The sequence below is a fragment of the Eschrichtius robustus genome, chromosome 13 (genome assembly GCF_028021215.1).
Source record: "Eschrichtius robustus isolate mEscRob2 chromosome 13, mEscRob2.pri, whole genome shotgun sequence".
Taxonomy (NCBI): Eukaryota; Metazoa; Chordata; class Mammalia; order Artiodactyla; family Eschrichtiidae; genus Eschrichtius; species Eschrichtius robustus.
The window spans coordinates 99,539,634-99,556,123 of record NC_090836.1 but is presented as its reverse complement, the minus strand read 5'-3'; the positions used below and the strand labels follow the sequence as shown (position 1 = coordinate 99,556,123).

General features: G+C 42.3%; 1 protein-coding gene across 1 annotated transcript in view; it reads right to left on the bottom strand.

Annotated features, from left to right (window-relative positions):
- MEI1 (meiotic double-stranded break formation protein 1) overlaps positions 1 to 16,490 on the bottom strand; it is a 67,828-nt gene that overhangs the window by 15,256 nt on the left and 36,082 nt on the right. Inside the window, exons 20-22 of the mRNA XM_068561251.1 lie at positions 12,095 to 12,370; positions 7,657 to 7,822; positions 6,432 to 6,536 (exon numbers count right to left, since the gene is read on the bottom strand). Of these exons, the coding sequence (XP_068417352.1) occupies positions 6,432 to 6,536; positions 7,657 to 7,822; positions 12,095 to 12,370 (547 nt within the window). The remainder of the gene's footprint in view (positions 1 to 6,431; positions 6,537 to 7,656; positions 7,823 to 12,094; positions 12,371 to 16,490) is intronic.

Sequence of the window (16,490 nt, the reverse complement as noted above, 5' to 3'; positions counted from 1 at the left end):
TACCTCATTGTAGTTTTGATTTGCATTTCTCTAATAATTAGTGATGTTGAACATCTTTTCATGTGCTTCGTGGCCGTCTGTATGTCTTCTTTAGAGAAATGTCTATTTAGGTCTTCTGCCCATTTTTGGATTGGGGTGTTTATTTCTTTAATATTGAGCTGCATGAGCTGTTTATATATTTTGGAGATTAATCCTTTGTCCGTTGATTCGTTTGCAAATATTTTCTCCCATTCTGAGGGTTGTCTTTTCATCTTGTTTATGGTTTCCTTTGCTTTGCAAAAGCTTTTAAAGTTTCATTAGGTCCCATTTGTTTATTTTTGTTTTTATTTCCATTACTCTAGGAGGTGGATCAAAAAAGATCTTGCTGTGATTTATGTCAAAGAGTGTTCTTCCTATGTTTTCCTATAAGAGTTTTATAGTGTCTGGTCTTACATTTAGGTCTCTAATCCATTTTGAGTTTATTTTTGTGTACGGTGATAGGGAGTATTCTAATTTCATTCTTTTACATGTAGCTGTCCAGTTTTCCCAGCACCACTTATTGAAGAGACTGTCTTTTCTCCATTGTATATCTTTGCCTCCTTTGTCATAGATTAGTTGACCATAGGTGCGTGGGTTTATCTCTGGGCTTTCTATCTTGTTCCATTGATCTATGTTTCTGTTTTTGTGCCAGTACCATATTGTCTTGATTACTGTAGCTTTGTAGTATAGTCTGAAGTCAGGGAGTCTGATTCCTCCAGCTCCGTTTTTTTCCCTCAAGACTGCTTTGGCTATTCGGGGTCTTTTGTGTCTCCATACAAATTTTAAGATGATTTGTTCTAGCTCCATAAAAAATGCCATTGGTAATTTGATAGGGATTGCATTGAATCTGTAGATTGCTTTGGGTAGTACAGTCATTTTCACAATGTTGATTCTTCCAATCCAAGAACATGGTATATCTCTCCATCTGTTGGTATCATCTTTAATTTCTTTCATCAGTGTCTTATAGTTTTCTGCATACAGGTAGAATTTGTCTCCCTAGGTAGGTTTATTCCTAGGTATTTTATTCTTTTTGTTGCAATGGTAAATGGGAGTGTTTCCATAATTTCTCTTTCATATTTTTCATCATTAGTGTATAGGAATGCAAGAGATTTCTGTGCATTAATTTTGTATCCTGCAACTTTACCATATTCATTAATTAGCTCTAGCAGTTTTCTGGTGGCAGTTTTAGGATTCTCTATGTATGGTATCATGCCATCTGCAAACAGTGACAGTTTTACTTCTTCTTTTCCAATTTGTATTCCTTTTATTTCTTTTTCTTCTCTGATTGCCATGGCTAGGACTTCCAGAACTATGTTGAATAATAGTGGTGAGAGTGGACATCCTTGTCTCGTTCCTGATCTTACAGGAAATGCTTTCAGTTTTTCACCATTGAGAATGATGTTTGCTGTGGGTTTGTCATATATGGCCTTTATTATGTTGAGGTAGGTTCCCTCTATGCCCACTTTCTGGAGAGTTTTTAACATAAATGGGTGTTGAATTTTGTCAAAAGCTTTTTCTGCATCTATTGAGATGATCATATGGTTTTTATTCTTCAATTTGTGAATATGGTGTATCACATTGATCGATTTGCATATATTGAAGAATCCTTGCATCCCTGGGATAAATCCCACTTGATCGTGGTGTATGATCCTTTTAATGTGTTGTTGGATTCTGTTTGCTAGTATTTTGTTGAGGATTTTTGCATCTATATTCATCAGTGATATTGGTCTGTAGTTTTCTTTTCTTGTAGTGTCTTTGTCTGGTTTTGGTATCAGGGTGATGGTGGCCTCATAGAATGAGTTTGGGAGTGTTCCTTCCTCTGCAATTTTTTGGAAGAGTTTGAGAAGGATAGGTGTTAGCTCTTCTCTAAATGTTTGATAGAATTCACCTGTGAAGCCATCTGGTCCTGGACTTTTGTTTATTGGAAGATTTTTAATCACAGTTTCAATTTCATTACTTGTGATTGGTCTGTTCATACTTTCTGTTTCTTCCTGGTTCAGTCTTGGAAGGTTATACCTTTCTAAGAATTTGTCCATTTCTTCCAGGTTGTCCATTTTATTAGCATAAAGTTGCTTGTAGTAGTCTCTTAGGATGCCTTGTATTTCTGCGGTGTCTGTTGTAACTTCTCCTTTTTCATTTCTGATTTTATTGATTTGAGTCCTCTCCCTCTTTTTCTTGATGAGTCTGGCTAATGGCTTATCAATTTTGTTTATCTTCTCAAAGAACCAGCTTTTAGTTTTGTTGATCTTTGCTATTGTTTTCTTTGTTTCTATTTCATTTATTTCCGCTCTGATCTTTATGATTTCTTTCCTTCTGCTAACTTTGGGTTTTGTTTGTTCTTCTTTCTCTAGTTCCTTTAGGTGTAAGGTTAGATTGTTTATTTGAGATTTTTCTTGTTTCTTGAGGTAGGTTTGTATAGCTATAAACTTCCCTCTTAGAACTGCTTTTGCTGCATCCCATAGGTTTTGGATCGTCGTGTTTTCATTGTCATTTGTCTCTAGGTATTTTTTGATTTCCTCTTTGATTTCTTCAGTGATCTCTTGGTTATTTAGTAATGTATTGTCTAGCCTCCATGTGTTTGTGTTTTTTACTTTTTTTCCCCTGTAATTGATTTCTAATCTCATAGCGCTGTGGTCAGAAAAGATGCTTGATATGATTTCAATGTTCTTAAATTTACTGAGGCTTGATTTGTGACCCAAGATGTGATCTATCCTGGAGAATGTTTCGTGCGCACTTGAGAAGAAAGTGTAATCTGCTGTTTTTGGATGGAATGTCCTACATATATCAATTAAATCTATCTGGTCTATTGTGTCATTTAAAGCTTCTGTTTCCTTATTTATTTTCATTTTGGATGATCTGTCCATTGGTGTAAGTGAGGTGTTAAAGTCCCCCACTATTATTGTGTTACTGTCGATTTCCTCTTTTATAGCTGTTAGTAGTTGCCTTATGTATCGAAGTGCTCCTATGTTGGGTGCATATATAATCGTTATATCTTCTTCGTGGATTGATCCCTTGATCATTATGTAGTGTCCTTCCTTGTCTCTTGTAACATTCTTTATTTTAAAGTGTATTTTATCGGATATGAGTATTGCTACTCCAGCTTTCTTTTGATTTCCATTTGCATGGAATATCTTTTTCCATCCCCTCACTTTCAGTCTGTATGTGTCCCTAGGTCTGAAGTGGGTCTCTTGTAGACAGCATATATATGGGTCTTGTTTTTGTATCCATTCAGCAAGCCTGTGTCTTTTGGTTGGAGTATTTAATCCATTCACGTTTAAGGCAATTATCGATATGTATGTTCCTATGACCATTTTCTTAATTGTTTTGGGTTTGTTTTTGTAGGTCCTTTTCTTCTCTTGTGGTTCCCAGTTAGAGAAGTTCCTTTAGCATTTGTTGTAGAGCTGGTTTGGTGGTGCTGAATTCTCTTAGCTTTTGCTTGTCTGTAAAGCTTTTGATTTCTCCATCAAATCTGAATGAGATCCTTGCTGGGTAGAGTAATCTTGGTTTTAGGTTCTTCCCTTTCATCACTTTATTAAGTATATCATGCCACTCCCTTCTGGCTTGTAGAGTTTCTGCTGAGAAATCAGCTCTTAACCTTATGGGAGTTCCCTTGTATGCTATTTGTCATTTTTCCCTTGCTGCTTTCAATAATTTTTCTTTGTCTTTAATTTTTGCCAACTTGATTACTATGTGTCTCGGCTTGTTTCTCCTTGGGTTTATCCTGTATGGGACTCTCTGTGCCTCCTGGACTTGGGTGGCTATTTCCTTTCCCATGTTAGGGAAGTTTTCGACTATAATCTCTTCAAATATTTTCTCGGGTCCTTTCTCTCTCTCTTCTCCTTCTGGGACCCCTATAATGCGAATGTTGTGGCGTTTAATGTTGTCCTAGAGGTCTCTTAGGCTGTCTTCATTTCTTTTCATTCTTTTTTCTTTAGTCTGTTCTGCAGCAGTGAATTCCACCATTCTGTCTTCCAGGTCACTTATCCGTTCTTCTGCCTCAGTTATTCTGCTATTGATTTCTTCTAGTGTAGTTTTCATTTCAGTTATTGTATTGTTCATCTCTGTTTGTTTGTTCTTTAATTCTTCTAGGTCTTTGTTAAACATTTCTTGCATCTTCTCGATCTTTGCCTCCATTCTTATTCCAAGGTCCTGGATCATCTTCACTATCATTATTCTGAATTCTTTTTCTGGAAGGTTGCCTATCTCCACTTCATTTAGTTGTTTTTCTGGGGTTTTATCTTGTTCCTTCATCTGGTATATAGCCCTCTGCCTTTTCATCTTGTCTATCTTTCTGTGAATGTGGGTTTTGAGTCCTTCTTGCTTCTGCTGTCTGCCCCACCATTCACTTTTTTGGCAGCCACAGCACACTTGACTATACTTGGCTTGTGGTCAGCCAGAGAAGCAGGCCCCCCAACCGTACCCTCACCCGTGAACTACAGTCCTCTACCCTCAACGCTCTCAAATAAAAGTACTCAAGGGGGCTTCCCTGGTGGTGCAGTGGTTGAGAGTCTGCCTGCCAATGCAGGGGACACAGGTTCGAGCCCTGGTCTGGGGGGATCCCACATGCCGCGGAGCAACTGGTCCCGTGAGCCACAACTACTGAGCCTGCGCGTCTGGAGCCTGTGCTCCGCAACAAGAGAGGCCGCGACAGTGAAAGGCCCACGCACCGTGATGAAGAGGGGCCACCGCTCGCCGCAACTAGAGAAAGCCCTCGCACAGAAACGAAGACCCAACACAGCCAAAAATAAATAAATAAATAAAAAAAAAAAGTACTCAAGGGTTATGCGTAAATGTATATTCATTTCACGTGTATGTTTCATCCCGTTATTTCTCCCTGTTAGAGGCCCTTTCTATTTATTTATTTATTTATTTGGCCACACCGTATGGCTTGTGGGATCTTAGTTCCCCGACCAGGGATCAAACCCATGCCCCCTGCAGTGGAAGTGCGGAGCCCTAATCAATGGACAACCAGGGAATTCCCTAGAGGCCCTTTTTTTTTTTTTTTTTTTTTAAGATTACTGCTTTTTTTTTTTTAACATCTTTACTGGAGTATAATTCTTTACAATGGTGTGTTAGTTTCTGCTTTATAACAAAGTGAATCAGCTATACATATACATATATCCCCATATCTCTTCCCTCTTGCGTCTTCCTCCCACCCTCCCTACCCCTCCCCTCTAGGTGGTCACAAAGCACCAAGCTGATCTCCCTGTGCTATGTGGCTGCTTCCCACTAGCTATCTATTTTACATTTGGTGGTGTATATATGTCCATGCCACTCTCTCACTTCGTCCCAGCTTACCCTTCCCCCTCCCCGTGTCCTCAAGTCCATTCCCTAGAGGCCCTTTTGATGGCTGTTTTTGTCACACACAGACCTCCCTCCCAGCTGAGCATCACCCTTAACCTGATAAGATAGGCGGGGCGATGACCAGCTCCAGGTCAGGCCTGGAGGCTCTTTTTGAGCTGGACACTGATCTTCTCATGAGGAGCCTTGGGCTCCAGGCAGGAAAAAAAAACCATCCTCACCTGTGGCCAGAGGACCTGACAGTCCACAGGTACTGAAGACACACCATTTCTCCTATTAATTTCAACCTTGCCTCAACAAATCTTCCTGAGGGTACTGCCTATGAACTAGTGACCGCATTAATGAGCAATAAAAGGTCCTGAGAGGTTTGGAGTATGGGTAGAAAAGAGGCCTAGAGAACTGTGACTGTATCATCAGATCCTGAGTCAGCTGTGGGGTGAGGTGGAAAACTGAGCTTGTGCCAGGAAAAATGAAGATACATGGATTGTACCCAATGAAGGCCTACTCTGTGCCAAGCATCCTGTGGCATTCTACATCTACGGTTATTTTTGTATCAAACCTAAATCAGGTACGCACTATTATTTTACCTATGAGGAACCAAAGGCTCATAGAGGCTAGGTTACTGCCCAAGGTTGCATAATTAGTGACCAAGCTGAGAACAAACCCAGGCATTCCTGATTCTGGAGCTTGTCACAATGATTTTTTTTTTTTTTTGATTTTCCAAACATTCCCAGGGAATGAGCAGAGAAAGATCTGGAAGGTCCTTTATCAAGAAGCCCACTGGAGATCAACCAATCAGGGAACTGTGCACGAGCTGATTGCATACCCTGCAACCCTCCTCCCTCACCTTGCCTTCTTTGCTGAAACCCTTCGGGGAGTTCGGGGTTTGGGGGCATGAGTCCCCATTCTCCTTGCACAGCCCTGCAATAAACCTCTCTCTCCTCCAAAAAAAAAAAAAAAAAAAAAGAAGCCCACAGGAGTAGACTGACTCACTAGCTCCTTCCAAAAAGATGAAAGGGTGGAAGAAAGTAACAAGGCCAGCACTACTGAGAGCACACCCACAGCACGCCCAGCCCCAGGCCCTCAGGCACTGTCCCAAGCAGCCAGAGCACCTTGGTGAAGGAGCTTCATGGCCATGCTGTCCAGTTCTTGCTCTGACTCGTTCCTCAGCTGCACTAAGGAGAGGAGGCTCAGCAGCAAAGGCAGGTTCCCCGAGGCTGTGAGAAACAAGGAGAGCTGGTCAGGGGGACTGACCATCATATCACCCTAAGGTCGGACAGGCACCCACGACCCACCAGCAGTAAATAGTTTGTTGGGATTTACCCCTATTTCCTGTCTTTTTCCTTCTTCATTTAGAAGAGGGGCAACTGACATACTGAGTGCCAGCTCTGGGTTGGGTACCAGGAATTCATTATTTCACTTAATCATCTTAAAAATCATGTGAAGTAGGGATTGTTATTCCTATTTTGCAGTTAAGAAAACTGAGGCCCAGAGAGGCTGAGTGACACCTCCAAGACCCCACAGCCTCAAGGCCAGGGCCAGGACTTGAACCCAAATCTCAATCCAGTGCTCACAGTCATTCCACTATGTGTTTCCAAGAAATCTCATGGCTCTCAAACAGTATTATCAGTTAGTTGTGGCTTGTCCTTCCCTGAAAAAGAAGGACTCAGCTCTTCTAGATACCCTTAAACATACCTCCAAACCGCCATCCTCAATCAGAACTGGACCAAGTGAGCCACAGCTCTCTACCTACTTCCTCTTAATTGCTTTGAAATTTAATTTAAAAATTCAACTTTCTAAGAGTAAACAGACCAATCCCAGTCTTTCAGTGTCTTCATACTGTACCAAATATCAAGCTTTCTTGACTCCAGGGAGTCCCATTCCAGATTTAGAAACCATCCTTTTGGATCTCACCAGGAGCTTCCAATACATCAGAGATCCACCCCCTCCCCAGCCCCTGCTGGCTGCTGCTGCCTCCCTGACCTCCCCAATATTTACCCCTTTTTTCTTCCCAACTGGAGGCTGCCATTCCTGTGACAAACAGCTCTGAGCACATGCTGGGCAGGGTGGGGACATGCATGCATACATCAAATACTCTCACCCATGCAGACATTAAACATAAGCACACTCAAACCACACACACAAACCAAATATGTTGAGCACCCACTCTCCAATGAGAGGAAGGAGATAAAGTTTAGTTTGATGCCCCACTGGTCTGACTTTTCTTTTGCATGGAAAACTCTGATTCTCTCTCCTAGAGCAGACCTCATCAGGGCAGAGATGCCACTTCTGTCTGACCTTCAGGTCAATACATGCTCCCAGCAGCTGCAGACTGACCTCCTGATGGGGAGGACCCATGTTCCACCAGCAGATGCTGTAGGATCAGCAGGAAGTGGCCTCGGATGAGACCGCCCACTTGGACATCCTCATTCCTCCTCAAAAAGGTCCTCAGGACGATCAGTACCTTGTGGGCTGTGTCCACTGGACTGGAATAGATGAGGTCCTGAGCAGGAGAGAAGGAAGCCAGAGCTCAGAGGGCATTATGGTTAGAGACAGGTGGACAGTGAAAAAGAGAGGAGCTGGGGAAGGGCCCCAAACGATGGTGTCACAGAGCCTGGGGAAAGAAGCACTCACTCAGCACCTACCATGCATCATCCTGTCAAATAAGTCTATCCTAAGTAGGAGAAAATGGAGGCTCAGAGAGATTATGTGATGTGCCAAAGTTCATGTAAACTAGTAAGTGGCACAATTAGGATTTGAATACGGGTCTCCTAACTCCAAGCCCAAAGCTCTTTCTACTTTCTGGGATGCCTCTCTCTTGTAAATGGAATTACAGGGTCAAGAAGAGGTTATTTCAGAACAGGGGACCTGAGTGTGCCTTAAGGGAGAAGGGGGCGGGGGATGGAGATGTCACAGGGCAGGCAGAGGATGGGTTAGGACAGATTCAGGGCACAGGAAGGGAAGCAAGGACCAGATCAGGCCCTGTCTCCGCCATGGCATCTGGCTATTTCTGCCCCAAGGTGTAAAGGCCTTGGTTTCAGACGGTGGCAAAGAACATTGCTTTTTATTTGCTTTCAGAGTTATTTTAATGAGTATATGTTAAAGGCAAAGCCAGCAGAAGCCACACCAGAGGCTATCCTACTGATAGCTCCTGGCACCTTCCAGCTCAAACAAGCCAATTCCGTTGGACAGGCCAGTTAGGGCTGGGTGTCATGAAACCAAGGTTACACACAGACTCCCTTTCCAGGGAAGACAGCTTCTGACACACAGAGAGACATGATTACAGGGCAACTGGCCAGACAAATCCAGATGGGCTGATCACTGGGTAGCACAGGGGTGTCTGGGCTTGGCTCTTTAAAAACCTCCACAGCTGCCAGAGAAACAACTATAATATTGACGAAATAATTCATATTTTATAGCAAGATAAGAAAAATTAACAAAAATTTTTTTCTACTCGTTTGGGCCTCCTCCCTCCCCTTTGGCGTATACTGTGCATCTGCATTAACCAGACCTTCTTAGGAGACAACATTCTTTCTTAATCTCGTCAAGGGTCACAACACACAACTCCTTAGGGGATAATTTCCTTCTTAATCTTGTAAGGAGCCAAGTGACCTGTGACCCACTACTTGCTTTGTACATGTAGATCTGGATTGTGTAAACTGTCAATAACACGTCATTTAACGATGTGTCTCAAAAACTTGTATCACTGTGCTTTGACCTCTTACAGGCAGAACAGTCCTCAGAGCTTTCCTTTTTTTTTTTTGCCACAGCATGTGGCTTGCAGGACCTTAGTTCCCCAACTAGGGATCGAACCCTTTCCCCCTGCAGTGGAAGCACAGACTCCTAACCACTGGACCGCCAGGGAATTTCCTTCAGAGCTTTCTGAAAGACTGTCTCCTGGGTTATAATCCTCAGGTTGGCTCAAATAAAATTTTCCATTTCTTTCTTAGATTGACTATTGATTAATTTTTGTTGACATTATCAATAGCAATCGCTCAATTAGGGCCTGATAATGTCAGGTACTGTGCTGTGTTTAAACTGTAGTTATATGTTTGTTTATACATTATCTGTATCTTCATGATAACTCTTCCAGTTAGGTGCACCCTGATTTTTCAAATGAGCAAACTGGAACAGATTAAGTAGTTTGCCTATCAAGAAAGCAGTGGCATTGTAAATTCTACCACACTAAAGATTTAATGAAGGGCAGAGATGAGACTGGCTTCATTTTTGTTACCTTGTAGGGACTCAGAAAACATCTCTGGAAGAAGAGGATCTCAGAATGTGAGGGCTAGAGGTTCATTTCCACCAACCTTTTTTACTTTACAGAGTATGAGGCTAAAGCCCAGATGAGGTGTGATTTGCCCAAGGTCACAGGGCCCAAGGCCAAACCAGTTTCCCAGTCCTGCTCCTTCACTGGCACACGGCTGCCTGACTGCCAGAGCTGGTTCCTTAGAAACCTGAGTTAGTAAATGTTAACAGTGCAAAAGGAAGGGGGCTACTTAGCATTTGGCAGCCATGGTGAATGCCAGGGGAAGGAGTGCACCCCACCATATGGGTCAGTGGGAAGGCTCTGGGTGGAGCATGGCCCACTCCGAAGTCTCTCCTGTCCAGCACTGTCCAGAACTCTCTGGGACTGGACCGACCAGAGGGATGTGGCCAAGCAGGGAACAAACAGAGCTTCTGTTTTTTACATATAAACAACCTACATGAAAGACCACCCGTTGATAAGAGTGGCAATTAACAGCTTTGTTTTCAGCTGTTAATTACACATATCAAAAACAGAAATTGGTACCAACACATATTTTGTGTGGCTAGAAGCTGGGGAGAAATGGTAGGATTTATATATATATGAATAAACAACAAAGCTGTTCCTTGCTATTTTTTCTTACCACTGATGTTTCTAGGATCTAATTTAGTGAAAAACTCATTAATTTAGGCTCCAGTCATGGTCATCATCTTTATTAGCTATATGACCCTGGCAATTCAATAAGCCTCTGTGAGATTAACATTCTTTATCTGGTTCAGAGTCAGTCAATAATCAGTGAATGATAGTCTACCGTGTACAGCATATCACAAGTGTTCCTATATATTCTTTCATTTATCCCCATGTTATCTCCCTTATGCATGTGAGGAAATCGAAGCTCAGAGAAGCCTTCATCTTCCAGTTGTTAGTGGTTTGTTGTGTCTGAGTCCCTCACTGGCCCATGGGGCAGGGACTAGGTGAAATTCATCCCTATATCCCTAGTGCTCAAACAAACAGCTCTCCCATTAGATGAAACACTGAATTTAGCTGAGTTTACTGGAAAGAACATTAGGGAGTCAAAATCTGGGTTTTAATCTCAGCTCTTGTGACCTTGGACAAATCTCTCTAAACCTATTTCTTCATCTGTTTAAAAAGAAAAAAATAAGATACCATGATTAGTATCTTTCTCAGAAGATCTGAATTTTTCTTTTTTGAGAGACTTAGATCTGTTCAGACCCCTAACTCAACAGGTCAGCAAAGATTTATAAGTACCTGTTATGTGTGAGGAATTGACCCTGAATACATTACCTGGCAAAGAAAATCCAGTATCTTAGCTCTGTCCATTGCTACTCTGCCTGGCATCCCATCTTTTCTTCTTTCCCTATGCACTAATGGTTTATTTTTAACCCGTTCCTTCTTCTCTTTTCTTCCTCCTCCAAGGAAGAATTTGAGCCATAGCATGAATGTGGCCCCTATCAAGCCAACACGTGTGTGATCTCACAAGACGACAGATTTCAGGGAAGAAGGTGAAGATTTAAGTCTGAGTGGGGAGTGTGTACATGAGAACGTGAATACAGACAGATGTAGGTACCTAAGGATGTGAGATATATAATATGCAGGTGTCATTTCCACCACAGTCACTCCAATAAAGTCAGGGAATCATGTTTGTTGATGATAAGAATATCAAAGGAACACCCCCTCTTCTCAAAAGGGCTATGTCATTCTTCCAGGACTAAGGGGCGGGGGGCCAAGTAAGTGAACTGGCATTGAAGGCAGGGGTTCTAAAAAGAGTGTCTCATATGCTAGTGTGCTCAGTTTGGGACCTAAAACTAGTAACTGGTCACTAAATACAAACTGTCAAATGTGTAAATTATTTCCTTTTTAAAATATATATATAAATTATAGCAGTCATCTCTATAATAATGAGGAAAAAAAGATGGAATTAAAGTCAGTGTGTTAGAAACTGCAGACAGCAGGCAGCCTACTTATCTAACTGATGTACCTGATAGAAATTATAGGAATGTCTTACTTCATTAAAAAAGCATTGGAATATGCAATAAACTCATGACAAAAAAATTCTGGGTATGGCTAAGGGAGGGTGTTGCACATGTAACATTATCCTGAGAGTTATGGTAGAAAAGAGGCTGAGTCCCTCTGCTATCAGACATCTTCATCTACATGCCCCAGGGGTCCCCTATGACATCAAACCCTTGTTAACAGAATATGCTTAAGAGAAGACAGGGAGGAGAGAGGGAATGGTGACTGAGGTCAGCATTTCATAGGTATATCCCCTGGGGATTAGAGAGGCACATATCTCTCAGTGAGCAGACCTCCATCAGACTTAAGAAGGGGTACAGACTTACAGAAACCAGGCACCTGCCAGCTGAAAGGACCTCCTACTCACATGGAAACAGTGATAAGTCCAGAGGCAGGCAGAAGCAGCTGCGGGTGCCTCCTGACCTCAATAAACCAGCTCCCAGAGAGAGAGGGCCCACCATCTCTGAATGTAGAAATGAGCAAGTGGTCACCTACTAGCAAAATGAGCAGGGTGCTGGGGCTGCTTCTGAGCACATGAAACAGGGCTGCTAAGCTGGCGGGAAGGGTGGGCTGCCCAGCAGAGGCGACATTATCCAGCTCCTCACAGATGCTCTCTTCCCAGGAGAACCAAAGTTCCAGGACACGGTGCCCAAACCTACTCATCAGCTCTGGATACAACAGGAATAACCTGAGCACAAGGGGGTGGTGGGTGTAGACTAGGTGCAGGTCCAGGATGCCCTCTAGTAATTTTCTGATGGCGCCAACCACAGCCTGGAGGCAAAGAAGAAAGGGGCTAAATACACCCTGCAGAAGACTCAAGAGACCCCAATCCCCAACAAACATAGACAGCCAAGACATAACTGGGAAAAATGTACTGGCTTCTCGGTGCTCCAGGATATCTACACTGGCTCATTCCAGCACCCTCTAGTGAAAAGAAAACCTCACAGCGCTTACCTTATAACAGTGGTCCTCAACTGGGGGTGATTTTGCTCCTCAGAGGACATTTTAAAATGTTTACAGACATTTTTGATTGTCTTGATTTGGAGAGTGCTACTGGCTAGTAGGAGAGAGCAGGATCCCACTAAATATCCTACAATGCACAGGACAGCCTCCCACAGGAAAGAGTTATACTGTGCAAAATGTTAATAGTGCCATGGCTGAGAAACCCAGCTCTATAATGATACCACAGTGTATCATAATTGTCAGCGTGTACTTGTCTACCTCCCACACTAGACTTGAGATGCTTGAGGGCAGGGATTGCGGCAGATTAATCGGTGCACTTGGCATACGGCCTGGCACAGAGAAAGCAAATGGCAGGTGTTTGGAATCATTTATTAACCCTCAAAAACCTATCTCTTCCCATTGCACATATTACAAAGCTCAAATTCCTTAACATGTTATTCTAAGAATTTTATAGTTTATAGTTTTCACTCTTTATTTGGGTCTTTGATCTATTTTGATTTATTTTTTGTGTACGGTATGAGGTAAGGGTCTAACTTCATTCTGTTGCTTGTGGCTATCCAGCTGTCCCAACACCATTTATTAAAAAGGCTATTCTTTCCCCACTGAATTGTCTTGGCATCCTTTTAAAAATATATGGGTTTATTTTTGGACTCTTAGTTCTATTCCATTGATCTGGTTGTCTAACCTAGACATATACCAGAACCACACTGTCCTGATTACTCTATTTTTGTAGTAAGTTTAAATTAAGAAGTGTGAGTCCTCCAACCTTGTGTTTTTTTTAATTTATTAATTTTTTTGGCTGTGTTGGGTCTTCGTTGCTACACGCGGGCTTTCTCTAGTTGCGGCGAGTGGGAGCTACTCCTCATTGCGGTGTGCGGGCTTCTCACTGCAGTGGCTTCTCTTGTTCCAGAGCAAGGGCTCTAGGTGCGCGGGCTTCAGTAGTTGTGGCACGCTGGCTCAGTAGTTGTGGTACACGGGCTCTAGAGCGCAGGCTCAGTAGTTGTGGCGCAAGGGCTTAGTTGCTCTGAGGCATGTGGGATCTTCCCGGACCAGGGATCGAACCTGTGGTCCCCTGCATTGGCAGGCGGATTCTTAACCACTGCGCCACCAGGAAACCCCTTGTGCTTCTTTTTCAAGATTGTTTTGGCTATTTTGGGTCCCTTGCATTTCCATATAAATTTTAGGATCAACTTGTCCACTTCTGGACAAAAAAAGAGAAGTCAGGGACTCCCCTGGTGGCGCAGTGGATAAGAATCCGCCTGCCAATGCAAGGGACACGGGTTCGATCCCTGGTCCGGGAAGATCCCACATGCCACAGAGCAACTAAGCCTGTGCACCACAACTACTGAGCCTGCGTGCCAGAACTACTGAAGCCCGCATGCCGAGAGGCCGTGCTCCGCAACAAGAGAAGCCACTGCAATGAGAAGAGCCCCCGCGCACCGTAACAAAGAGTATGCCTGCTGCAACTAGAGAAATCCTGTGCGCAACAATGAAGACTCAATGCAGCCAAAAATTAATAAAATTAAATCTTAAAAAAAAAAAAAAGAGAAGGCAACAGGGATTTTGATCAAGATTATGTTGAATCTATAGATCAATTTGGGGAGTACTGCCATTTGAACACTATTGTCTTCTTTTTTCCTAATTTTATTGAGAAATAATTGATGTATAACATTGTATAAGTTTAAGGAGTACAACATAATGATCTGATAAATGTATATATTGTGAAATGATTACCACAATAAGTTTAGTCAACATCCATCACCTCACATAATTACAAAAGTTTTTTCCTTGTGATGAAAATTTTTAAGATCTACTTTCTTAGCAACTTTCAAATATACAAAACAACATTGTTAGCTGTAGTCATCATGCTGTACATTACATCCCCAGCACTTATTTATCTTATAACTGGCTATTAAGTCTTCTGATTCATGAACACAGGATGTCTTTCTATTTAGTTATGTATTCTTTAAATTCTTTCAATAATGTTTTGTGATTTTCAGTGATCAAGTCCTTGCACTTCTTTTGTTAAATATATTCCTATATATTTAATTTCTTAATGCTATTGTAAATGGAATTGTTTTCTTAATTTCTTTTTCGAGCATGTTGTTAAAGACTTAGGTCTACCTCCCAGCTTCTTTCCACTCTGTCTCCCACATGACCTAGCCAAGCCACACTAAACTAGGCTTCCTTCCTTGAATGGATAGACTGGGTAACTCCCCACTTCTGTATCTTAAATCTTGCTCTACTCTCAGCCTGAAAGTTCTCCCTTCACTACCACCATCTCCTCCACAAAGCCTCTCTGATGCCACAATCGGACACAACCTCTTGCTCCTTGTGCTTTCATAGCTCTCAATGGTCCTCCAGCTCCAGGAAGCACTGCAGCTGTTCCCTGCCTTGTAGGAGATTTTTTTGTCTCTCTTGTCAAGCTGGTGCTCCCTGAGGGCAGGGAGTTTGTTTGATTCACCTCAACCCTGACGGGGACCCACATGGCACCTGGCACCTGGCACATGATAAGTGGTCAATGCACATAGGGGAGTTATTGTTTAATGGGTACAGAGTTTCAGTTTTGCAAGATGAAAAGATTTCTGGAGATAGATGGTGGTGAGACAGTTGCACAACAATATTAATGTACATAATACCATTACTGTACACTAAAAATGGTTAAGATAGTAAATTTTATGTTTGCGTATTTTACCACAATTTTTAAAAACCTGGATAAATAAATAAAAATAGAAAAACAAAAATGAAGTAAAAAAAAACAAGTTGTGACTGTATATTGCCATTTATATATTTATATAAGAATTTTTAAAATGCAAAACAATGTTATATATCATTTATGGATTCACACCTAAGAGGGGAGATCTGGAGCTCCTCCATAAACTACCTTCTAAGTCTCCACACCCACTGGTAGATGGGAAGAGATGGCCCCCAAGAACCAGTCTTGCCACGATTATTAGTCTTGAAGCCATCAGGACTATTCCTATTGTGTCCTTTTCCCCCGTTTACATCAGTCACCTCAGAAAGCCCAGAAATTTCAGGTCACCCCCATATGGCTCAGGACATGCCCTCTTCAGATCCCATCTCCCACTCTTACACAGCTCCACAACCCTTCCACGTGCCCTCTAGAACTCGCTCACAGTTATCAGCAAATTCCCTATGTCCTGTACCTCTTTGAATATTCCCTTCACCTTGCTGCTTTGATTCTCTGCCAAAAATCTGTTTTGCCTACAGTCTCTCAAGGGAGGCTATTTTCACTCCCACTTCCTTAGTTCGAAAACCTTGGCCTCTAAATTCTCTTACTTCCTTCTTCTAATCTCCTCTACCTGCCTCAGCCATTCATTCCCACGGTCATGTATCTGGACCTTGTGATTACGAAGAACTGCACCCTCCCAAATAATCCCAATTTCAAGCATCCCATTTTACGACCATCCCTCCTATCTTTCCAGCTCACTCCCTCTAGTATTTCAATCCAACAATTCTTTGACCCTCATGAGAACCAAAATCTTTGAAAACATCCTTTTATTTTCTCTTATTCTCATACTTCACACTGGTACATCAAGAGATCCTATGGCACCAACTTCAAAATATATCCAGAAGCTGACGATTTTCACCACCTACTCCACTATCTCTTGCCTCTCTTGCCTACATTATTGCTGTAGCCTCCTAACTGGTTTCGGCACCCTCACCCTTGTACTCCTCTGTTATACTGTCCTAGTGGCCAGAGTGATCTTGTTTAATCCAGCCATGAATTAAACCATGAGACTGTATGAGATCATCAAAGCAGTAAGTTTAGAGAAAAAAGAAAAGCAGTCACAGACTGAGCCCTGGGGTACTACAACATTTAGAGGTCAATGCGATAAAAGAGAATCAGCAAAAGACACTGAGACATAACTGCCAGAGAAGTAGGAGGAAAACTAGGAATACCCAG